Source organism: Malurus melanocephalus, unplaced genomic scaffold, assembly GCF_030028575.1.
Source record: "Malurus melanocephalus ecotype Western Australia unplaced genomic scaffold, MMel_1.1 scaffold_15, whole genome shotgun sequence".
NCBI classification, from domain to species: Eukaryota; Metazoa; Chordata; class Aves; order Passeriformes; family Maluridae; genus Malurus; species Malurus melanocephalus.
Genome location: NW_026623247.1, coordinates 317,965 through 343,226, shown reverse-complemented (window position 1 = coordinate 343,226; position 25,262 = coordinate 317,965). Strand labels below are relative to the sequence as shown.

General features: G+C 36.1%; 1 protein-coding gene across 8 annotated transcripts in view; it reads left to right on the top strand.

Annotated features, from left to right (window-relative positions):
• CDC14B (cell division cycle 14B) overlaps window positions 1–25,262 on the top strand; it is a 44,947-nt gene that overhangs the window by 6,116 nt on the left and 13,569 nt on the right. For all 8 annotated transcript variants that reach the window (XM_057384596.1, XM_057384605.1, XM_057384588.1 and 5 more), the window contains exons 2-12: window positions 1,930–2,023; window positions 2,901–2,976; window positions 4,896–4,988; window positions 15,224–15,300; window positions 17,052–17,118; window positions 18,505–18,567; window positions 19,431–19,518; window positions 19,846–20,076; window positions 22,277–22,415; window positions 22,547–22,700; window positions 23,463–23,563. In XM_057384596.1, coding sequence (XP_057240579.1) covers window positions 1,930–2,023; window positions 2,901–2,976; window positions 4,896–4,988; window positions 15,224–15,300; window positions 17,052–17,118; window positions 18,505–18,567; window positions 19,431–19,518; window positions 19,846–20,076; window positions 22,277–22,415; window positions 22,547–22,700; window positions 23,463–23,563 — 1,183 coding nt within the window. The remainder of the gene's footprint in view (window positions 1–1,929; window positions 2,024–2,900; window positions 2,977–4,895; window positions 4,989–15,223; window positions 15,301–17,051; window positions 17,119–18,504; window positions 18,568–19,430; window positions 19,519–19,845; window positions 20,077–22,276; window positions 22,416–22,546; window positions 22,701–23,462; window positions 23,564–25,262) is intronic.

The window sequence follows — 25,262 nt, the reverse complement described above, 5'->3', positions numbered from 1 at the left end:
TTTTTTTTTTTTTTTTTTTTTTTTTTTTTTTTTTTTTTTTTTTTTCTTTTTTTTTTTTTTTTTTTTTTTTTCTTTTTTTTTTTTTTTTATTCTTTCTTTAACATTGCCATGGGATACCTGTTACAGTGTCTAATTCATGCAAATCCACCTTGACACAGCTCAGTGATTAACGCAGTGGTGGGGAGAGATGCAGGGGAGTTGTGGGAAGCTGGGGCTCCCTCCACTCCATAGTCCACCCCTAGGACTGCCTTTCGGTGAAGCGGTTTTCACCATTCCTTATGTTGTACCCAGCTGGAGTATCAGTACATTTGCTTCTCCACACATAATTCACTTTGTGGTCCAGGTTTTTTTTTTTTTTTTTTTTTTTTTTTTTTTTGTGGCCAATTTCTTAAAAACGCACACACTACTCTAAATTTTATCCTTTGGCTTGTTTTCAGGGGATGATTTGGTCAATGCTGGAAGGTGCAGAAGCATATAATGCACTTTCAATTTAGTACTGCAGCTTACAAAATGGGATTATTAGAAATTAAATGAGCAAGCTGAGTGCCTTGCTTCTGCTAAAGATAAGGACATAGGTCTTTGACTTGCTTAGGTGTTACTGTAAATCCCACTGGTTGCACCTGACCTGTAAATGTTTAAGCCAAACCATTCACACCAGGCTGCTGTTCTGCTGAAATATGCATTTGCAAAAGGTACACTTTTTGGTAGTCATCATCCTTTGAGATTCGGGTGTAGGTAGGTGAGCACTGAGCATGCAACTGTTGAAATATAGATATGGTTACTTGTTTCATGGCATACTTTGGCATGTATTTTCAAGATACAAGTAATGATTTCTAAGTGGTGGTCATGGATTATGTTGTTTTGAAGCTTAAAGTGATTACTTTTTCCCCCTGCGTCTAAAAATCAACACATGGTTTTTCTTCATCACCAATCATATTTTGAAATAATTCATGCAGGTGATCTGTTTTTGATACTTAAATGATATCTCTGTTCTAGGGAACTAATTTTCAGAAAAAGAAGCTTTCCTTTTAGGTCTGAATTTTAATCCAAATATTTTATGATGATATTTTCCCAGCAGGAGGAAGACAAGTATTGCAGTGGTGCTTCAAGCCTCAGTTTTTATTGACCAATTACYGCAAGCACAGCAATTTATAGCAGGAGCACAGTCAGTGTTTAAAGTTCACTGGGGTTTCAGCTTCCCTGGCCATAAAAGTAATTTATATCTATGTGAACACCGCTGGTATTTTTTCTCCACAGCTTAAAGGAAGCCAGGGCAAGTACAAGATGCCTCCTGCCCGCAGTCACCCAGGCTTTGAAGGGGTAGCTGGGATGGGGACAGGAATTTGGATGGAGATGTCCAGATGGTGGTGTGGCTGGTACTCCCTTGGCCAGCATGGGTTGTCGTTTTGCATTCTTCCCSTGTCTGTCACCTGCAAGCTTTAATTGCATGGCACTACTGTCAAAATCATGACTTTACAGAAAGAAGTGCCCAGTTTTGGTGTGAGTGTGCTTCGTCATTTAGTTTCATGTAAGGTGCTCAGAGGTGCAGAGGGATTTGTGGTTTACTTCAGGAAGATAGGGTGTGTGCAGTGGTATTTGGATTGGAGTGCAACTACCAAAGGAGGTTTCTGCTGTATGYGTGGGTGCAAGTCAGGCTCCTGGTGTTTTACCAAGTCATCACACAAGGAACACTTGAAAAAAAMCCACTAAAGAGCTGCGGATTATGGGAACGCTGCTGAGCAAAAAGCCTCAATCTTTGTGTGCCTTGTTTGTTTAACACTGGGGAAATAATAATACCTAATCTAATACTTAAAATAAGATTTTCTTCATTCTAAACCATTTAAAGTTGTCCCGTTGACAGGTAATACTTCAGACTTCCGATAGAAAAGCATGATGTTTATAAAAGCTTCCAATTTTCTTGCATTTCAGATCGCCTTTATTTTGCAATTCTCTGCCAAAAACCAAAGAATGGAGCTGAAAATACCCATTATTTCTGCATAGATGATGAACTTGTGTATGAGAAGTAAGTACCAACTTAGTTTTCTCTGTTTTTTGCAGAAATAAATTAGTCAGAACAACAGCAATGAGGAATCAGTCTCATTGGAGAATTAATTACAAGTTTGATCTTCTCAGATTTATATGCCTTGATGATTTATTGGCCTTAAAATGGTTTCCTGCTTTCCCATCAGGATTTCTTAAAAATATTTTCAAAGCAAAAGCTTTAATTGCACCCGTTCCTGTTAGAAGAGACAAGAAGATGATGCAGCCATTTAGATTTAGAAATGCACATTTAACTGCCAGACTAAAGGGGGTGTCTTTGGTTGCTCATGTATTAAGTGGAATGTCTGAACTTCCTAGAATCAGAGAAAAAAATAGTGCAGTCAATTCAAGCTTTTATGAGCTGACAATGGATATATTATTTCCCCTGTAGTGAGCACTGCTTGCCTTTTGCATGATGTGGAATGTTGCTAATTCTTCAAATGATTTTCATCAAGGGCATGCATGCTGCTTTTTAACTCACTAATCAATCTTTGTTCTCTGTGTTCCCTTTTCTCTAGCACTGTGAATTGTCTCCTTTTAAAGTAAAGCTTATGAGCTTCTCTTAAAATAGAGTTTGAAAACTGTTGTCGCTGAGTGATRCAGTAGTTAGAAATAGTTCTTAAAACCTGGGGTATTGGTTTTGAATGGTGCTGTGTGGAAAACAAATAAAAATGTAGTCCATGTTTAAATATGACAAAACTTTTCCTTCAACGAAACAGTGTGTATGTAAGAAGGTGTGTTTGTTTCTAATATTATGTGCATATATAACATGTATATTATTACTCCTTACGTTTTGCATCTTGTTAAAAAAAAAGGCATTTGCAGAGGTCATGTWCAATTTTTCCCCTTTCTTCTAACAGCTTCTATTCAGACTTTGGACCACTCAATCTGGCAATGGTCTACAGATATTGCTGCAAGCTAAATAAGAAATTAAAGGTAATGCTTGGGGTTTTTATTCAAAAGCCGATATAAGTATTTTTTTAAAATACAAACACAAATGGGCTGAAATTTCCTTTATTGTTGCTGTTATTGTYCAGGTGCTTTTCTGTTTTCCTAAATCAGCTGAGTTCTGAATATGAATGATGGATTTTATTGAGGTGAATGTAGGGAGGAGGAGGATCAGGAGGGAAAATCCACTTTCTTTTAAGAACCAGAAGATGCACGACTGGCAGTAACTATTGTTAAGATTTGAGAAGATCAGTTGCTAAATGAATATAGATTCTTTTACATKAAAAGCTTGTTTCCAGGAATTCAATTTTATTGGCAATCTGCCAATATTGAGTGAGCTCGAGGGTGCACTGCCATGTTTTTATTTGAAATGTTTTTTTGTTTGACTTGGTCTTCTCTTCTGATGCTGATGTTTTTCAGGATTGAACCATGTTTAATCTTTAGTAGCACTGATAGCATTGGCCTGAAGGAGGCTGCTCTGTCTATACTGCAGATCATTTTCTGTTACAGTAGCTCAGTAATTTTTGGGATTGGGCTTGTGATAGAGCMTAGTGCCTTTAAAATGGATTACTTAAATTAATTAACATGACTGACTACAAGTTAGTTGATCTGTTGGAGTATAAAACCTGTTTGGCAGATAAAAAAGCTTACTTTCATTAATGTCAATCACAGTTTGCCTCTTCAAAACTACTCAGATCTCTCAACTGCCCGTGAACTGTGAAAAGCAGGATATTATAGACTAAGAGTGTATTCGTTTTTTTTTTTTTATTCCTTTTTGTCTGTCTCAGATAATAGTTTGCATAATTCAGTTTTGCATTATTCTTTAGGTTGGAGAAGCAATTGGCACCCATGGGTGTGATGTTGCTGCTGTATTCTTACTGGGACCCTTGCAGAATAGTCTCTGCCTAAGCCTGAGATAAACCTGTTTAGTGTCCAGGCTGGGAGGTGGTAAACTCTCACCTGGGTAACTGTGGCTTGCCAGAGATGAGATTCTCTGATTTTTGCATAYCAGATGCTCCAAAGCAACACAAGTCTGTGTTATAGTGCCTTTCCATGTCTTGGTTTTTATATTGGACAGATGCATTAGGATTTCTGAGAACGTATTTCTGCTACCGATGTGGGGTTTATCTGTCTTTAATGCATTGAATCTGGTATCCTGAGCAAGTAACATTGCTATTTAAATGCATAAAATGACATTTTATGATAGTTTAGCTGTTGATCAAAATGTGCAGTTTCAAGTACATCAGAATTTATTTCAAGGGCCAGTTAGGGCATAACTGCCGCCACACATGTGGTTATCCTTTCTATTGAAAATGTCATTCCACCCAGGTTCGTACATTCTAAGATAAATGGATAAACTGTATGCCAAGCTGATACTTAAAAAATCATTTATTATAAAGCTTAGAAATACTTTCAAAATATTTTGATCTAAGCATCGTTCTGATTCTTAGAAACAAATACTAGTGGATTTATCTAGACTTGGGTTTGAAAAATGAATGAAAAAGTGTAAATTCTGTTTTTAAAATTTTTGCACCTTTGATACACCTGTGATGCTTTTGAGAATGCCACTTTCTATTTTCATAAATAGCTATCTGTTGCATAACGCCTGAAGTCAAAAATCCTAGCTAAAAATACTAATGCATTTAAGAAGAAAAAGATTCAGTAATATGTATCAAAAATTATTTGCTGGATACTGGGAAAAATACTGGAAAAATCTAGGTAGTAGATTGGCAGTAAAAAAAKAAGTTTTCCAGAGCTTCTGAAGAGCTAGTCCACAGTATATTTGGTTCTCTGAATACAGCTTCCTAAAAGTAGGTAAACAAACTCTTGCATTCCTCTGATTTTATAAAAGAGGGTGTAAAATGTCTAAAATGCAAAATCATAATCTTGTTCATTTCTTGATACAGTCATTATCATTGATAAGGAAGAAAATAATTCATTATACTGGCTTTGATCAGAAAAAGCAAGCAAACGCTGCATTCCTCATAGGCTCCTACGCAGTAAGTATTTAAATTTTTACATCAGCTGCCAACTGTGTTCATTTTTTCATACTGAATTTTTAGAACAGCAATTTAGAACAGCAAAAACAATTCTTTTCTCTTGAATAATCATCCTACTAATGTCATTATAGTAATGTACCACATAATAGGAGAGTTTCTAAAGTCTAGCAGGTATGTGAGTGAAGTTGTATGATTTTAGGCTTTTTCCTCCCTACTGCAACTTGTGTTCTTAAGAAGTAAAAACATCACTGAAGAAAAAATCAGTATTAATATTTTAATTTAGAAAAAATGATTGCTTCTTGAAGTTTTACCTTTCTTCAACCACACAATCTCTTGTTCTTTTTTAAARTAGAAAAATAGTATCTTACATGAAGGATAGTGTATAATTTGCCTGTGTGTGCATGTTTAAATAAACGCTTCMTTCCCCAGCTGATTATTTGCTAAAAAAGGTAATCTCTTCAGTTAACCTTGCAGAAGTGGTGAGGATGTGTGACAAGGCTTAGAGCCTGTGTAAAACCTGCGAGGATAGAATGTGGCTGGAAAGGTACTAAGCCAAGTCTGTGGCTGCAGAGGGGGAAAGGACTGGCTTTCTATCACAATTGCATATATTTGGTATGCAAAAATGTAGTCAAGGAATAACATGCTGAATACTTCAGGATGAAAGACATGATGTACCATATTCATGTTCTGTTTTGACTTGTAACACACCTTGATTGTAACATTTCTTCTGTTTACAGGTTAATAAAATGAAATGCTATGCATTTTTTGACGTTGAGATGTTTGAGTGGTTGAAGTTCATGTACCCTTAGGTTATTCCTATTTATTGGCTGCAAAGGCTATGCAATACTTTCCATGATGCAGGCAGTCTCCTTGTTGCCTCTCTGCAGCAAGGGTGTCCATTTTCTGTTCCCTGGGGTTTCTCTTGTTGTCTATATTTTATAGTACTCTTTACRAATTGAGAATTAAATTTCAAAACGTGTCACTCTTGGTATTTGAAACACAGGACTTAGGAATGTTGCTATAGACCTTTGCATTCTTAAACCACATGTAAACTGGTAGCATGAGTTACTAACGTTGTTTGCAGCTAAGGGATTATGTTGACAAAACAGCTGCACCTTTTAGGAAAACTGGTTCTTCCTAATTGGTCATAATTGAGGCCCAGAAAGTGAGAGGAGACTGGCTTCCGTTATCAGCCATTTCTTGGAAAAAAGTGGGTTTTGTTTTTTCCTACACTCTTGTTCTGAATATGTATAGTAGTAGCAATGTGTGGCACAGCAGCTGAATAAACCTCTAGGATTAATATGTATGAATTTTGACAATTTAAAGCACATTAATTAAAAATAGAGGCTGTTGTACAGAGGAGTAGGCAGGTTTTGCTTTAGAGAGCTGCGGTGAAGGAAGTGGAGTTGCAGAGTAAAGAAAGATGCTCACACCGAGCCAGCGTGATCATGACTGCCTAGCCAAGGCATGTGGTAGGGCTAGTTGCAGACACATGGCATATGGCAGAAAGACACCAGTCAAAACCACCAGTAGTTCTCAGAGTTCRGAGATGTGCTTAAGTTGCTGCATTGTACACTTTCAATATTTTGGCAGTTTCCTGAAAGGCCCAGGGCAAAGTGAAGCACAGTTTGAATATCAGTCACCTCCTTGCATGTGATCATTATCTGTCTTGCAGATTCACAAGTCTTAGATGGTGAGCTAGCTCTAGCTAGATGCTGATTTTCTTTCTAGTACAATACATTTTGGCTTTGGTACTGCTTTTTCTTTACAGTAGGGAAGAGTTTCTTCCCAGTTTCGAGAGGGAGGGATTCTACTGAAGAAAGATCACAGATGAAAAACTATGCCCCTGAGGCCTTTTTTTTCCCCGTGGCACGCTTTGATGATCTTTCATGAAGAGGCAAGCTTAATTACAGAGCTCATTGCTCAAGTGTTCACACATACTTGTCCCATATTTCTGCTTTCTGCAGGGAGAATTGGATTGTTCTCTGTGGAGYAAGCAATGATATGGGATCTGTTCAGAATGCATGATGAACATGTCTATAAGCATATTTCCTGATTGAAGGGAAATACTGAAAATATTGATTTATTTATTTAAAACATGTAGGCTTAAGCATCTACCTTCTTTAGTTCAGAATGCTTTTGCTTTTTGTTGAAGATAGGATGCATACACTGGTCCAATATTTAAGAAGTTTTTCTGTAATTTTAATTAATCARACTGTCATGTTAGTAATACTCTTTGTTGCTTGAGCTGATTGTCATCATTTATTTTCTCATCTCACAGTGTAAGTCGTAGGTTGAAACTGTATTTTGTTTTCTATCGATTGTATGTGTTTTCTTGTTTGATTTTAATTTTTTAGTTTCATGGTAKGTTCCCATTTCAACAGTTTAACTTAGGTTGAGAAACTGTGTGGCTGTGCATTAGTTTGGGGCATTCATGTTCATTCAGGGAAAAGAAAGGAAGTAGAAAAGGAATGTGGCCTTTGTAGAGTTGGTCACAAAAATAGTGCTTGTCTGCTTGTGGTGAAAGGGGTTTGATGACTTAAGCATAGTTTTTAAAGTTACTTTTATTAGGAGTACCAGGTTGCCAGGTTTTCAAGAACAGCAAGGCACAATCTGTGTGATTTCTGGCATTATCTTTTTTTTTAAGACAGTTACATAAAACTGTAATGACCTGTGTATAACTAGTTCTCCTCTGGGACTTCTGTGTCCSTTAGACATTCATTAGACATTGAATATGTCTTTTCAAGAATTTGTTGACCTTAAATTTGTATTCTTAAACAAAATATTTCTATAACTTCTGCTTAAAGGCATTGGGATATTGTCATCTTTTGTTCAAATGTGTTTGTGTGTATATATATGATGTGGGGATATGCTAGTTTGGACTACTGAGGCGATTATGAAAATCTTCATTAAGTGTGGTGTGGTAAGGGCAGCTGTTAGTGTTCTTGTTTTCAAGCAAAGTCTGTTCTCAGTCTTTTCTTCACAGTTGATGTATTTTAATGTTTCCCTCATTCCCGTTCACCTAACTTGTCTTTCTTTCCTCTTCAGTGGAGATAGTTTACGAACTCTCCAGACTTCATACTTCTTTCTCCCCACTCCTGCATCTGCTGCTTCTTTCCAGGTGTACTTTGATGTGACAGCCGAGCCTAACTCAAGCGCTTCAGTATAACATGGCTTAAAGAGTGAWGAACTAATTTTACAGATGCATTGTTGTAAATGTAGTTTTAGAATAAATTTTTTTTTAGAGTAAATCTTAACAATTTCAACCTTAATCCCTTTATTGTTCATCTTTCATCTATTTTAATTCTGTATTTTGTTTCTACAATTTTACAGACATAATGGGAATTATATTCTTCTATGTAGATTAGCAAAAATTTGGCACATTCAGCCACACAAAGGGTAGCCAGAACTTAGTGTGTTGGGGTTGAATGTTTACACTTTATTTGGGTGGAGGGGGAAAAGGGAAGGAATGGAGGGAGGGGGAAAAGCTTTTGTTCTTCACCTTTTAAAGAAAAATATTTTCCTTGAAAGCTGTCTGCACTGTTCAGGCCTTACCACACTACCAAAGCAGCAGTGATCTTCTGAGTTGATATCTACAGTGGCTTCTCTTGATTTTCGCCAGGACTTGGCTGTGGGTGAGGAAAGTCTGCTTCTACCATCATTGCTCCTTCTATATTGCGAAAGAAAATGTACTCCCTGTGCCCTGTCCACCCAATTCCCAAGTTCCCCCTCTCCCCTTGGCTACATTAACTTAGTAACAGTGATTTTTTTTCTCAGGCCTGGCACTAATTATGTACTTGGAGGGTGACCCTCCCAGGGTACCGCCCCATGAACTGCTGTAATTCAGGTCACCTTCTCCAGGACTCATCTCTGTACTTTGTCTATTTTCTCATCTTCTTTCTTCAGGGTAAGCAGCGTTTCCTTCATCCATTCTAATCCGTAGTTTTGGTTTTTTGCCTTTTCAGTTTGTTAGTGTCCTTCCTAGTTGTGGGCCTAATGGTGGGTAGAAACTGAAGGCTGGAGAATCAATTGGCACCCCCTGGTGTTGTGCTGAGCTTCTCTGTTCTTACTGTGACACATGCAGAATTATTTCTGGCTAAGCCTGAGATGTACCTGTCTAGTGACCCTGGCTGGGTGGTGGTGAATGCCTGTAACTGTGGCAGTGCTCAAATTTAGAGTGGGTAAACCATGTTTACCCTCAGCTGTGTTTTGGTGAGAGGTGCTTGACAAGTGAGTGGCAAAGATGAGATGGACAAAGTACTGACTTTTCACTTAAGCAAAAGTTACCTAGAGTCTTRGCTGTCTCTGTGTTTGTGTCCTCTAAAAAACTACCTTCTCAGAATTGTATTTGGGAAATCGTGATTAGTCTTCACAGCGGCAGCTTTTCCTGCTGTTTGTACTAGGTTCTTCTCCAGGATGTTCCTACAAAACTCCTTGTCTCCATGGGAGAAGAGGGGTTGTTCTTTTGGAGGTCCATCACTGTAGTCTTAAGCTGCTTTCTTACCTATCATGAAGTAGTGATGTGCCCAGCCCAGTCAGTTCAAGATTTTGTGTACTTCCCCTCTGCTGTTTAAAAGGTAATTGGAGGTTTCTTGATTTTGCTTATGTTGAATGAAGAGAGTTGCCAGAGGCAGTTGCTCACTCTCTGCCACTTTTATCCACTTAATGATTGTATTTCTGCTAATGAAGAAACTGTTGGCCATGTGCATTTCTTCACTATAACACAAATCCATACAGGAAGCTTTTTACTCTAATATATTTCTGTTTTAATTTTGCAACATCTAACATTTTTTCCTGAGGAATATTGCTAGAAATTTAATCTGCTAACTGACTAGTATATGCAATGGAGGCTTTCATTAAATCAAATATTTAGTACTTTTAAGTTATAACAGCTGTATGAACTTGTCTTTGAGTCTGGTCACATGTAGCAGTTACTTGCATTTGTTCAGAATGGGTACATTTAATTATTTGCCATTTACAGCAGTTCAGACTGTCTTGCGTGAATGACTTTTTGGAGCAAAGTTGTAGAACATTAAATTTGCTTGTAAGCAGTTTAAAATTAATTATCTCATATACTTTCTGGCTTTTAAGTCAGCATGGTTGGTAAAACATGGATTTAGGTAGCAGTCATAAGTAGATCTTTCAGTTAAGGGTGAACAGGTGGATAAATGTGATTATATTGAGCGCATGATAGATAATAATTTAAAGTGGTGTTTATAGATTGAATTTATATAGTTTCTAACAATAAAGCTTATTTCAACAGCCATTTTAATTTTCCTGGAAAAACAACAAGTTATGTCATAGATTATTATTACTAAAGATGTTTTGTCTTGCATGCAGCATTACCATTTCATTTGGTATTGCAATGTATTGAAAGTTAAGATGCCTGTTTTAACCAGAGACTCATTTCCTTTTCACCAGGAATACTTTTGCTTCCTATTGTGTATACCATTCCCATGATTATAACTCCAACCTAGGAAACTGTTGCTTACAAAATAAGGCTGGATTGAAAACAATAATGAATCAGACAAAAACATGGCTTGCTAAAAGCTCTTATTCTCTGGTTGATTTGAAATGCTCATAACTAAAGAATGGGTCTCCACATCCTGCAAACCCTTGTGTTTCATAGAGTGAACTTTAAAGCGGCTGTTTGACTGTGCAGCAATGTTGGCAGGAGGAGTGCTTGAGTGCACCTTTCCCGGCATTCAGTGCTTGGATGGTTCTTGACCATTCACAGAGGTGCCTGTAGTGCCTTAATTAGAAACAGATGTCCTAAATTAAAAGAATGATTAGAGCGATGTTAGTGGTTCAACTGCTAATGGTATATTCCTGGCTATATTTTGAAGTTCAGTAGGATGAACTTTTTTTTGTATGCATAAAGAAAGAAAATTTCTAAATTGTCTGTGTCCAAGTGATTGCATAAAATGGTAGGTCTGACTTGAAAGATACCAGTTCCTTATAGTAACATTTTTTTTGTAAGGTAGTTAAGTAGAAGATTTCTAAAAGATTTTAAGACTTCTTCTATTTGTATTTGTGTGTATGTAGATATGTGTATATACTCCTATCCGCACTTGCGTATGACTGTAGGAAAATTCTAAAAACTGAACTTGTGGATGATGTGTTTCAAGCATGCTGCATTGACTTAAGTTTTATTGAAAGAAGGCTTTTTWWAAAAAAAAAAATATTTCCCTAATCTGCAGGAAAAGAGCCCCTTGGGAAATCACTGTAAAATTCTAGTAGTCTTTTCTTAACTTGTATATACAAAAATGGATAAAAATTATCCCAAAGAATGCCTGCCTGCTTCTGCTAAATAACAGCTAATATCATTGCTTGAAATTTATTTTAATWTTTTTATCTTTTTAATAGTCATTTTGGTTTTTTACTTTACTGRCATTAACCTAAGAAAGCAGTTTTATTTGTGAAAGTTTTCATCATCTTAGAAAGCACAGCAGAAACTTAAATTGTAATCAGCATCTAGACAAATTAGTTTCAGCTGTTGTATATTTGGATTTCTGGAGTTTGTCTTCTCTCATTTCCTCTCCTTCCCCCAATACATACCTCACAAATTTACAAATATATCTTTGTTTTTCTGTTCATTAGATCAACATTTCCATTTTCTTCTTTTCTGAAACTTCAATTCTGCTTGCTGCCTTGGAAAGTCCTTTCTTTCAACACTTCTGTCCACTATAGGTCTTTCATCATTGCGACTTTCTCTTTCCCATTTATTTGCTTTCTTTAGCCCTTTGTTACCCACATCATTCCAATTAAATTGTTCCTCTTTAAGGCTTCACTAGCCTCCTCCAGGTCAGAAACAATATTACATGTAGTTTTATATAGATACAGATGTTTAAGAAATATTTTTTGAAGTGAATCTYTTCTTAAACTCTTACTACTGCATTTTGGTTCACTTCATGGAGAAKTGTAGCAAGCAATCCCTACAGGTAAAAAATTCAGTCCACAGGATCAGACTACAGCCAGTTGTTAAGCTGAAAAGCTGCTGGAAGTATGTAGTACAGCTGTCCGATCTTCAGAACTGGATCTCTCTCTACTGATGCGATTTGTTTGGTGCTGACCATTTCCTAATGCAGATGTGGCCTCTGCTGCCTTGACATCTGTTTCTTCTCTCAGTTTTGCTGTTTCGGTCTTACCTTGTTCCATACCTGAAATCTGGTTCAGTCCCAACCTAAGTGCAGGCCCTACCGATATTCAGCCTTCATCCAGCCTTGCTTACAACCAGGATTTCTAGCTGGGTACTACTCCCTTAAGCTGTGACAGAAATTGATCCGGTCTCCACTTTGACTATCACAGCTTCTCGTGTTGTGTTACTGCCAGGAAACTTTCCTTGTGAAGTAATTATCTGTTTATGGTCTTTCCCCTTATGTATAATGTCATTCTTCCTCTTTGAAACACTCTACACCATTGCATTCATCCAGCTATTCTCATAGTAATCTAATTTTTTTTGCAAACACTTTTCACTGATTACACCATCCGACCATTTCATCAACTGCTGTCTCTGCAACTGCTCCTATGTTGTGTGTCTTGTTTGTAGTAGTGTCATCACACCTAAGTGTAGCAGCATCTCTGTTTCAGAAATTTCTGAGAAGTTCAATTTCCTTCTTCAGTAAATATGCTGTATTTTGCTTCAATTGTACAATACAAGTTGTATTTTCGCTTTGCAATATCAGATTTTTTTTTTAATGTCCTTGTATGTAGCAAATGTTCATATATAACTGTTAAGGAAAGTCCATACACATATGTATGTRTGTTAAAAAGGTGTTTCCCTGGTAATGTAGTTTCAGAAGTGGGATCTCTGCTTAAGAACTAACATGTTTCAATATACTGCAACATTATTTTGACATCTTTTAATACAATGTAGTGAAATGGAAAAACTTGTTGCAGCTGTTACACTTGTAAACAAGTGCTTCTGCAATGAAACTTGTTTTCCTTTAAGCAGCTATTACAAGCTCAGCTGAGATACAGGAGAAGTCCTTGGCCTGTAAGAGCTACATGCACTTACAAAATTAGCTAGGGTTAGTTGCATTGCTATTTGTGTTTGGTATAATTAGTACTGTCTGTATACTACACAGTCTGATGGCACTTAGTTCAGTTGGACATTAGGATGAATTTCTTCACAGAAAGGGTGAAGGATTGATTAAACATAGTAATGGGCTGTCCAGGGAGATGGTGGGTGAGGTGTTTAAAGAAAGACTGAGTGTGGCATACAGTGCCATGGTCTAGTTGACATGGTGGTGTTTGGTCAAAGATGGACTAGGATGATCACAAAGATCTTTTCCAACCTAATTGATTCTGTGATTATGTAATCCCAAGTTTTTTCCAGGTGACTCATTTCTGGCTAAAAACTCTGCCTAATGACCATATGTTTGCTAATGCCATTTCATGTCTTTGGTTTGTAAGTTTTTCAGGGACACGGCTCTCTTCCTGATACACAAGAAGAGCTTGATTTGCATGCTTGCGAGCAATATGTGTTCACTGTGCTGCAGGATGCAAATTAGGACTATCAAAGCACACAATTTGAAATTTCTTGGAAGATAACCTTTACATCAAAATCAGGCAATGAATATGCCTGCAGAATAGAAAATTAACTCTGCTGTCTGAGGATAAGCTCTTCAATTATACTTGGGGAGGCTTTTTAAGTATATTTTCTACTTTGGGTGTACACTTGGAAATTAAAATGCAGAAGTTGCTTATCTCTCCCCAATGAAAGCACACACACCAAAAACATGCAGTTTCCATTACTTACCTATTTATCAAGAAAGATTTATTTTTTTGTTTTCTTCTTCTAATTTCAAAGGAAGAATGTTCAGAAAATACTTAACACACTAATTGAATTAGGAAAATCAAAGGGGTCACCTGTTGGCCATGTCTGATTTAGCTGTCTGTTTAGGTTATGTTTCAAGCTGGGTTTGTTTGTTGGGTTTTTTTTAGCAACATCTGTTCTAACTCTTGTTCTSTGTGTGTGTGTGGAGGGAGGATGTTTAAGGTATGTCAAGCCATTTGTTCAAAGCGGTTGTGCGGCAGCATCAAAGAAATTTGAAAGGCAATGCCAGCTTTTAAAAGAAAAAACATCCAAAGCCACAGAAAGCAAATATGTCGTGTCTTGATTTTTGGGGGATGTTTAATTAATACTCATGAGGATTTTTACTTTCAAATATCTCTAGGGGAAAACTTCATTACTATGAAATAAATAAATAATTTTACTGAATGTTAGTGAAAAAAAAACCAACTTTGTGTAGTGTTCTAAAGCAATTTCAAATAAAAAGCATTAACTTGAAATTAATGATTATTGACCTGTTAATGACAGCTTGTTATTAACAGTTGTTACCACCTGGCCATGCTGGCGATGGTGTTTCATGGTATTTGAAGAAGAGRTATGCAAAAAAGAGGAGTTTTAGGTATTCTTTAAGGAGACCTTAGTGTTAAAGGCTATCCAAGAGGGATCAGACATGTTGTGATGGAAGACCATATGGATAATTCTCGTAAGTTGGTCCTTTGTGAATTCTTTTCTGAGTGTTTTTGACAGTAGAAAGTTCAATGCATTCTGTTCTTAGTATTTTGCTTCTGAATATACAGATTTTTGGGGGGGTGGGTGTGTTGCTTTTTGTTTGGGTAATTTTTTTTGTTTGTTTGTTTGATCCTTTCTTTTCATTTGCGGCATCTGGATTTAGTTACTGGATTCTGCCTCAGCAGTGCAAAGGAGGAAGTATAAAATTTGGATTAATGCAAATGTTCTGTTGTCGAAAGATCAAAACATACATAAATAACTGTTTTAGTCTTGTCTGCTGAATGTACCAACTGTTGGTGTACCAGATGATTCATAGCTTTGCTGATATCTTTGCGGGTTTTTATGTTTTGATTTACATTTTAAAAGCTTAATTTTTTTTAAAAAAAATACAAATTGGTCAAGCRGAGTGTCAGTAGAAATGGAAGAATCCAGGTGAACAGAAGCCTTTCCGTGTAGCCTGTAGCTGAACACAATGTTTGCACAAATCCATAAAGTTCATTTAAAAAAATATATTCCTTTAGAGTGACAAGATTTTGTATTGCTTATGTTAGTTTTATTGTTGCACACTTCAAAACATTTATTCTTGATACCACTCTTTCCCAGCACTTTTGTGCTCTGTGATAATTAATTATGCCTTCTGTAGTGAACAACTGACTTGAAATTATTGAAACCTGTCTTACAATAATCTTTTTCTGTCTTTTTCCAAAAATAGATAATATACCTGAGGGAATCTGCAGAAGATGTGTACAGGCTTATATTGTCAGGAAGTGTTTCATATCTTCCTTTCAGGTAAATAACAAATTGATAGAACTTTCTGTACTTTGATATTTTGAAGAAGAATGTAACATGATTCAGGACTAATTTTTGCTGTGGATTTGTTTTGTTTTGTTTTGGGTTTTTTTGGTTTTGTTTTACTTTGGGTTTTTTTGAGGGTGGTTGGTTTTTGTTGGGTTTCTTTTGTTTGGTTTTGGGGTTTTGGGGGGGGTTTTGGGGGGGTTTTGTTGGTTGGTTGGTTGGTTTTTTTTGCTTGGTTTTTTGGGGCAGGTAGGGTTGGGTTTTCTTGTGCTGATTTTTTTTCTTGGGACACACTCACTGTTTGAGCTAAGTATTTAGTGAATTAGAGGTGTTACCAGCTGGTATTGAAGTGTGCTGGCAGAAGGTGAAAGAACCACACGTTTTGTATCCACTTACTGATTTTTTTGATCTACATTGCTTCTCACTTCCCAGTCTGATTTTGTGGCAGTAGCTGATAGTTAAACATAGCAAAGTATCTGTCATTTACCACAAAGGCTTGTAATACTTAGTACTATTCTTTATGCACAAGATAGTATTTGCAGATTGCTGCACACATTTGACAAGTGGGAASTTGTCATCAGTGCATTCCAGGAACCTTCTGCATTGCCTGTGTCCTATTGTGCTATCCCTCCTACATATATCAGAGTGGCTGCAGTTCCCTGTGAGGACCGTGCCTGAGAACATGAGGCTGCTTCTGTCAGTGGAAGGCTTTATCCATTTGTTCTTTCTTGTCAGGTGGTATAAGAGACACCAATAGTACAATGTTACCTTTGTGTCCTTTCTTTTACTTGAATGAGGTTCTGTTATTTCTATCTCTTGCTAGCTTCTGCCCAACTCACTTTTCACACTGATTCATAAGGAAGGAAAAGATAAAAAAAATATTAGAGACAGCCATCCTTGTTCTTCAAAAGTTCTTCCTCTTCTCAGTGGAAATTTGAGCGTTCTGCCAAGGCATAATATTCTCTGATGTAGACTCAGATTAATTAATTTATTTACTTGACTGTAGTATTCTCATAGAATGCTTACACTGAGGTGCTTATGAAATTTGATAATGGTCRCATACTAAGAACATGCAGTTCCTAAATCAAAAGAATTTAAAATATAGTAATTGAAAGAAGGGGTTTTAATGAAACCAGTTTCTCCTCTTGTTTAAGCATAAACTATTAACGCATCTTAAGGAAAATATTTTATTATATCTACTCAAATGTTTATCCTAACAGTTTTAGTAAGAAGATGCTGTTCACATATACAAAAAAAAACACATGCACAGTCTCCTCCTTCTTGTAAATGGAGCAGTGTCTTAAAATTTTACTTTTTTTCAAAATGTACTTTGGGAGAAAGTATTCAAAGAATGAGTGTTAATGTGTGATACTTTTTTTGGGAATTAGCTTTTGTGTTGTGTGTTCTTTGCTGATGAACACCAAAATGTGCCAGTTTCAATGTTCATGTCAGAAATTGAACGTATCAGCTTTACCAAAACTGTAGCTGGAGTAATCACACTATTATATCTATTAATATAACTTATGTTTTGTTATTCTTGTAAAAGTCAAGGTATGGAAAATGAAGTAATCACTTGATATAATGATTTCACTATAATAATAATTATCTTGTAATTTTTAAAGGTGTTTTAGAGAAGTGTCTTCAATTGCTTTCACTTGGATTAAAATACTGTTTTGGTCATCATATACATCAATTACACATTACATCAATATTGTAATTACTGTTTTGGTCATCATATCTTATAGGGATGCTTCCTGTGGTACTTGCAGTTTTCATCTGACATTACTGGACTGTTTTCATGCAATACACAAGGTCAGTAAATTAATATTTTTTATATTGCAACAAGTTAGCTAAGTGTCTATCAGAAAAAGACTAGGAAGTTAGGATCCAATTAGAGCTGTGAAGTAGCCGAATTTCTGATTGTTGCTTAGTCTTCTGTGCATTATGCCATGTAACTAAAGTAGATAGAACATCCATAGGACTCAACCAATACCTTATGTAATCGCCTGATGAGGATGTTAAAAAGAGAATTTTGAGTTTTACTTACGTAATCTTTTCAGACAGTAATTCATGTCTAATCCCTAAGAGGTGAGTGCTAGGTTTATTGCATGCCCCCTGGTGTTACATATTGGGCTGAACACAGCCTTGGAAAGTGGTTTTGAATGGCTTTGTTACACATTTTCAGCATTTGCACCATACACAAACGATCTCAAGTTTTGCTTTAGTCATAGAAATAGTGCAAATGTTAGGCGATATGTGCTTATTTCTTCAACTGCAGATTATCATAATCTAGTGTTTTAKAGCAATATAGTGGTGAAGTACTGTGGCACTGAGGGATGCCACCTTCTTTTTAGTCTGTAGGAGTAGTGAATTCTGCAGCTCTCCAACATACTACTGTCTTTTGTATTACGGGTGTCTCTACCAAATACTGATGTTTTTACTGGTTAAATCAGTTCCTTGAGGATTACTGATTTTTTAACTTTTTTGGGTGTTTTGAAATTGGCTGCATGTGTGCCAAGATGGGTGCATTGTTTTCTTGCTGGTGAAGAAAAGTTTACATAGTGAAAGAGAAAATTAGAATGTACTACTTTTAAATATCTGGAGGTAGGGAATTTATCTGTGTTTGTGCTTCCTCATTTAACAAGTGGATAAACTATTAGTTACCCACATTAYTATATTTTTTATACTGTATTAAGTATTATGGTTGTGGCTAATTATGGGACATCATATATTCATACTYATATCTGCTTAGGACTTTGTGACTGCAAATAATTTGAAATCAGTGAAGATACTAGCAAGTAGCATTTATGCACACGAAAAGATTGTAGTCCTTGAATGTGGTCTTTCAAATCTACTCATAGCTTCAATAGATGCTTTTTGCCAGTTATTTTCCTTTTCCTTTTTTATTTTGTGCACCTAGCAGTAATGAAAGACCAAATGCTTCAGTAATCTGGGATTTTTGTACTGATTCAATAAAAACAAAAAAAAAAGTTGATTTACTCATCTAATTTCACCTACATTGAAATTTACAAATCTCGTTTGAATCAAAACTGAGTTGATCTGTATTTCTTAAATAATATGAAGAAATGTCTCTAGAAGAGTAGAGTGTGTATTAAGGGATTTAATGTAACCAAAAAGAGTGATAAGCTGTCCTCACTTAAGAGGCATCTTTGTTTAAAACTATGTTCTCAATTTTAGGCTTTGCAGTATGGTTTCCTGGATTTTARTACGTTTGATGTAAATGAATATGAGCATTATGAAGTAAGTGTTCGGTATCAATCTTTTGATTTGTTTGCCATTATTAATGCTAAAATAATCATTTATGATTTGTGCTATTCTTTTGTAGTATTAAGTTCAATTTCTGTTTTGTTTCTTTAAGCTATGATAGTTAAATAAAAGTGCATGGTCAAAGAATATTAGAATTCAGATTTAAGCATGATTATGCTCAAACATCAGTGAAGCAGAAACCAAAATAGAAATAAATGGAGATTTCCATTATTACTAAAACCCTGGACATTGTTGAGCAGTCTTAATGAAAAACTAGAGGACATATAAGTCCAAGTCTAACTGAAAGCTGAAGAACAATCAAAGTATTTGAGAACCCAGGCAGGGATACAATAATACCCTTCRAAGTAAGGAAGGAAACAGGGCTCGGAAACTCCCAAGTGCATAATGTTTATTTTGGGACATAGGAAATTATTGTGACAATGAAGGACTGCGACTCTTGACTATATGCAGTCCCAGAAATGCAAAGCTGTCATATCTGTAAAATGAAAATTAATTGTTCCTAAAACCTAAAAAATCATTGATTATTTGTGAACAGAGGTAAGAGAAAGGTCATAATTTAGAAACCTATGCAAAATAAAAAAAATAGAAGTTACACTTCATCTGAAGGACATCATTTGAGTTGTTCTAAAACTCTGAGGTAGAAGGACAGGAACACAAGCAAGAAAAGTGAGGTTGAGAGCGTCTGTCATCCTCATGATGTAAAAGAAAGCAGGTAACTAAGACAGCTTCCTTTGACAAAAATTGTGCATCAATTCTATCTAGGATGTATTTTGAAACAATAAGGAAAAGCCTGAAAATACAGGGATAATGATAAACCAAGCATTTTCTCTTGACAGAGAGCAGAAAATGGAGATTTTAACTGGATAATACCAAACAAATTCATTGCCTTCAGTGGACCTCATTCAAGAAGTAAAATTGAAAATGGTATGCTTAAAAAAGGAGGTGGGGGACACAAGCCCACTGCTTTCTTAGTTGATTGTTATCAGTAAGGACAAGCTTTAAAAATTGTTCCTCAAACAGTGTGTTTTTTCCTTGGCTCTTTTACTTTCATAAGAATTCTGCCAGTAAAATTCTAATGCTTGGTTTAATTGTATCTGACCTAGGTGATTGTGTTTAAATTCCGTTTTCAGTTAGTTTCTTTATGTTGTCTCTGTTTGGAAAGCATTTTCATATCTTGTTTTTTGGTCTTTTTTTTTTTGTTTCTGCAGTTTGAGCCTTACTGTCTTTTTTTGTACTTCTGTTCTCAAATAGGGTATCCCCACCATGCTCCAGAGGCTTATTTCCAATACTTCAGGCAACATAAAGTCACCACTATAATACGCCTCAACAAAAAACTGTATGATGCCAAACGATTTACAAAGGCTGGATTTAAGCATTTTGATCTCTTCTTTGCTGATGGAAGCACACCTAATAATACTATAGTTAAAAACTTTCTAAATATTTGTGAAAATGCTGAAGGTGTAATAGCTGTTCATTGCAAAGGTATGGTGTAAAAAAGTGTATGTTACAAGTGATGTTTATAATTATAGTTCCTGAGGTATTTTGCAGTATAATTCTACTGTATCTACTATTAACATCTCTGCGAAACTGCAACTTTTCCATACAAATTATTTCTATTTCACGACTGGYTCTGTTCAGCTCTTGATCTTCTGATTTTTTTAAGTTTCAGTAAAATCTTCCCAGCCGTTCCCAATATGAGACTAGAGAAAGTGAGATTTCCAATATTAATAGCTCTTTCTGCTAGAAAGTGTTAGCACTTTCAAGGGATGTTATGGGCAGGCATTTGAAGTCCTGTCAAGTTCTCTCTGAAAATACATGTTTAAATATACTAAGTCATAAACTTCTGAAAACCGCACGGCTTTTTGAGGAGGTTTCTCAAAATATATTTGTTCTTCTACAAGCACCAAAATCTTCACCCCTCAGAAACTCATTTTATTAGTTTGGGCATGCTCTGAATATCCGTTCCTTCTGAATCAGACTGCTGAGATTTTCAGAGCATGTCCAGTGCAGCTAGTACAGTGATTCAGTTTTCTGTGACTCTAGAGGCACATCTTTAAAAATCTATCAGACATTTCTTCTCCACAACTTTGGATCACTAGTGTACCTGATAATGCTCTGATTGAAGGAGGAGGGCCTTTTATGAACCTATTTACTTTGGACCTGCAAAGGCTTAATTTCTGTTCCTGGATCTGCCAACCATTTGCTGCATTTTACAGAATTATACTGGAGAGTGAAAGTGTTGCCTTTTTCAACCTAGAAATGAAACTTGAAATTATTTTAGTATCAGAGATTATATAAAAGTGAGTCTTTATTGGAGCTCCATGGGCAGTCGTGAAAGAATATCCACAAAAGCCCATCTCCACAGGGGTGAACACAGTTTTGTAGGTTTTAGGAAATTAGCATAGTTAATAAAAAGCACCAATTAGGAAGACAAGTGGTGATGTAATTTCCCCCAGGTCAAGCCCCTTCTCTAGAGTTTCCTACCCTGAGTACTACYGTACTTGTTTATGAAAACATGTCTTGAAGACGTTGTTCTCAACCTTAGTTCCAAGGAAGAACCAAGACACRGACCTTGTGCCCTCTGGGTCTTGGAGCTCTGGAATGTGTTTTGTCTTCTAGCTGGGGAAAAGGGTAGGGAAAAGTACTGGGAAGGTTACAAATATATAAAAGGAAAAAATCACTCTGGCATCAAAAGAATTATCAAAACCAGTATCTTGACTGTGAGGAAACAAGTGCATACACTTACTCTTCACTATGGTGATAAATTCAGGCATATAACTTAGTTGGTTATGCCAGAATATTAAGTAYAATTGATACAAGTGCTTTGTTTTCACTTAATTTAAGATGTTCTTGGATAGATGTTGTCCTAATGGTGTCTTGATCAYCTTTATGTTCCTCAGCCTGCTCTTACTCTTGAGGAAGAGTAGAATGTTGTAGCTTGTCCCTAAAGCTGTGCAAGTCATGGAAAGYGCTGTGTAGTTGTCTTGGCTGTTGTGTTAAACAGAAGATTTTACAGGGGTTTTGATCGGTCAGTTGTTAAGTGAGAGAAGGTGATGTATGATTTGTATTTACAGCAAGTGATTGAGGAGAGACACCACTTAGCTGGAGCTGTCCACCTTTGCTTCCCAAGATAAACAGAACTATTTTGAGGGCCATTACAAATAAGGTTCCTCATTCTGGATTACTTTTTGCCTRTTCTAACTAGTGTCCAGATTTGCTTATTGCAAGATTTGCCTTTTCCTTGGGAATTAAAGAGATTAGTTAGAGGAGGGGCTGGAAGAACTGCAGGTTTCAGTGCAGTGTGTGATCAGTTTGCAAGAAKATGCTGTGAAAATTCGGATAAAAAGAGCCAGCTGTTTTATCCCAGGCATAAGAACATTCTATACCTTCATACATATCCATGCATACATAGGTAAATAAAGATACCTAAGCTTACAGATATTTGTAAAGTTGCTGGCTTTGGAAAGTTATCTCACTCAAAAAGACACGAACAGTGTGTTAGTAACCTTGTGTATGAAAAAAAGGATTGAAAGGTAGGTTTCCCTTACCAAATTTGGTAAGTACAGTTTTGTTTAGATAAATTAGGCAGGTAACTACTTGTCCAAGTAATAATGTCTGTAGTTACAGTAAATTCTGGATGAAGATGGATACATAAAAGAAACCATTCTTTTATCTTACACAGCTGGTCTTGGACGAACTGGCACACTTATTGCCTGTTACATCATGAAGCATTATCGGATGACAGCTGCTGAAACTATTGCCTGGATCAGAATAAATAGACCTGGTTCTGTGATTGGGCCACAACAGCATTTCCTGGTGGAGTAAGTAGACTGGCTATAAATTATTGTCAAAAACAAATCTAGATGTCATTTTCTTCTTCTTCTRTTGTGCACTTAACAATCTTCAGTGTTAATTTGTTGTGTTTTGGGCCTTTTTTTCCATGTTATGATAGCAAACAGGCAGAACTTTGGAAAGAAGGGGATATTTTCCGGGCAAAGTTGAAACGAAACCATAAAATTGCTGTAACAAGAATTCTGTCAGGAGTAGATGATATTTCAATTAATAACACAAGAAACAGGAGAAGCATCCAAAAGGACATTGAACTGGTAACCCTCCAAATATTGTGCTCTTGTAAAAGTTAAAACTGTTGAGAACCTCTCAGGTTTTGAAMAAACCTGTGTGTACACTAAAACTTTGTTAATCAGATTTTTTTTCTGTCCACCCTTTTTGTATAAAGGGATATGCAAGGGGTGGGGGAGGGGAAGTATGGATGACAATTATCAAAAATGGAGTTCAGAACACAGGTGAAGTACAAGCATCATCATGCTTTAGTCTTTTGTAATTAGGTCAATAATAGAAAAAGAACTCACAATCTGCAGTCAAAAACACTGATTTCATTTTGGATTGTCTGTTGCTTCACTGTGTGTATTTGAAGAGAAGGGGTGAAAGGGTTTTYTTCACTCATTTTAGTTTCTAAATAATTGCAACTTCTGTGATACCTTTGCATGGTGCTTTTTTAAAAAGACTGTACTGCTGTTTGAAAAATGCAAGTGAAGAAGGGAAATGCTGTATTTAGTGAAGATTATACTGTACCTAAGCAAGGATTTGATAATATGTTGTTTCCACTATTTTAAAAGTAGACAATATTCTGATGCATGTAATTCATGACACCACTTAATGGTTTACAGCTTCAAAAGCAGCAAGCAGGAAACTGGAAGGAACAAAATTGTATTTATGCAAGTGAATTTCCTTTGAGTTTATCCTGTTGACATAATTCTAATCTTAAACTTTAAGATAAGGTTACTGTTAAATATCAAACCATCTATATTTTAATCTTGGTTTATCCCTTTCCCCTTTCCACTATCCAGTACAGTGATGATGATGAAACAAACTGTTTAACACAAGGGGATAAACTTCGCGCTCTGAAAAGCAGAAGGCAAACTAAAGCTCAAACTCCATCACAGCTAGAGTAAGTCAATTTCTGAATACATAAAATCCTGAAAACACTTTTATGCTCTTCATGCATAATTCCTGTTGCCCCAAATRTTTGTTACCAAGGTTGTTTTTTACTCCCTTAAAACAAACATGAGATTCACCATTTCTCTGAAGGCTTGGTGAGTGCTGAGGAAGTGGGAGAACTTGGTTAAAGAAMATGAGTGAATTTATCATTTTCTGCATAGTTTTTGATGTTGATATTTTGCCCTCTACAAGCTCCTRTAGTACTTCTGAATGCTTTAGTTTTGGTTTAATCACAAGCATTCTCTTGTCCTTCCTGTGCTAGTATAAAAATGAAAGAATATGACTCTGCATAGTTTTGTTTGATTGGGTTAAATAAGGTTCATGCTGGTGTTTGAAGTAAAGTCAGCTACCTAAAAAGAGTTGAAAGAAGGGGTTTTCCCTTTGTTTCACTTTCTCTTCCCTGGAGAAGAACTTTTCCTAAATCCTGTGGGCTTTGTGATAATGTCTGGTGCATCTGGAAGGCAGAGTAGTCACTGTTTCAGTCAAATTTAAAGAAGTGCATTTCTGTCAGAGAACCTGGTAGTCTCCTTGTTTTAGACAAGTCTTAAAACATAACYTGTAAAAGAAAGTTTGCATCTGTTGTATAATCTGTAGGTACAAAAACTTACAGTCTGCCATCAAATAAACTGCAAGAGAATACAAGGCTTGCAAAACTTAGCTGGATCTCATTTGATTGCTAGGAAAGAAATGGTGTGCCCCCTGGGTGTCAGATTTTTGCAAATGACACAGCACCAAAGTAATAGACCACAGTCAACTTGACTTTTATTGTGTTGCCCTTCTGTAAAAGATGATGCTGCTACCTGCTGACRTTTTTTTTTCTTCTTTTTTAAGATCACCACTGACACCAGATTTTTAAAAAAACTGAGAAGTATGTAGTAAAAATGTGCTGAAGGTAAAGGAATATGTCTTTGGAAACCTTCACACATTGCTACGTATGATATCTGCTTTTGTTTTAAAATACTCTCTTTTGTCCACGCTTATCATTTACACAGGCAGCCATATAAGAAACAACATATTTGGAACAAAGCCTGTGCCCAGCTGCCATTTAAAAAATGCCAAAACACATCACCTCATTTACCTCCTACAGCACAATAAAAAACAACTACCTTACAGATTAGGTTCCAAGGCACAGAAGTGCTTTAGTTGTCACTTATTATACGTTCCATACAATGAATGTAGACTGTGTGATAACCTATTCAGAGCCATTGCCTCAAAATCTTCTTAACAGAAGACCTGTCAATTATTAAAATATTATTCTATTCATGCAATGTTCTGCAACATGCCTTCTCTAATTAAAATTAGTTTGCTTGYACTTGGGTAGAATTAAAATAATCAACCTGGAGCTTGTAGCTGGTTTTTATACTGTGCATTTTGGCTCAAGGAGTTTCAATTTACCTCTTTCTGTTTCCCTGAGTAATTTTTATGGTTTGCAACTTGTACTGGAATAATTCATGCATTCTTTATGTTACTGTTGTTTTATCACAAGGAATATATGGCTGCCTTACATGAGTCAGAAGTTTCTTCTACCTCAAGAGGTGTCAGTCTCATTTCTTTTTTGCTTAGTCTATGTTAAAATAGTTAGTCTTGAAGTGAATTTGATTACTTTTATCTAAGGAAACAAACAGAAGCTGCTAAATCTTCTATGTAGT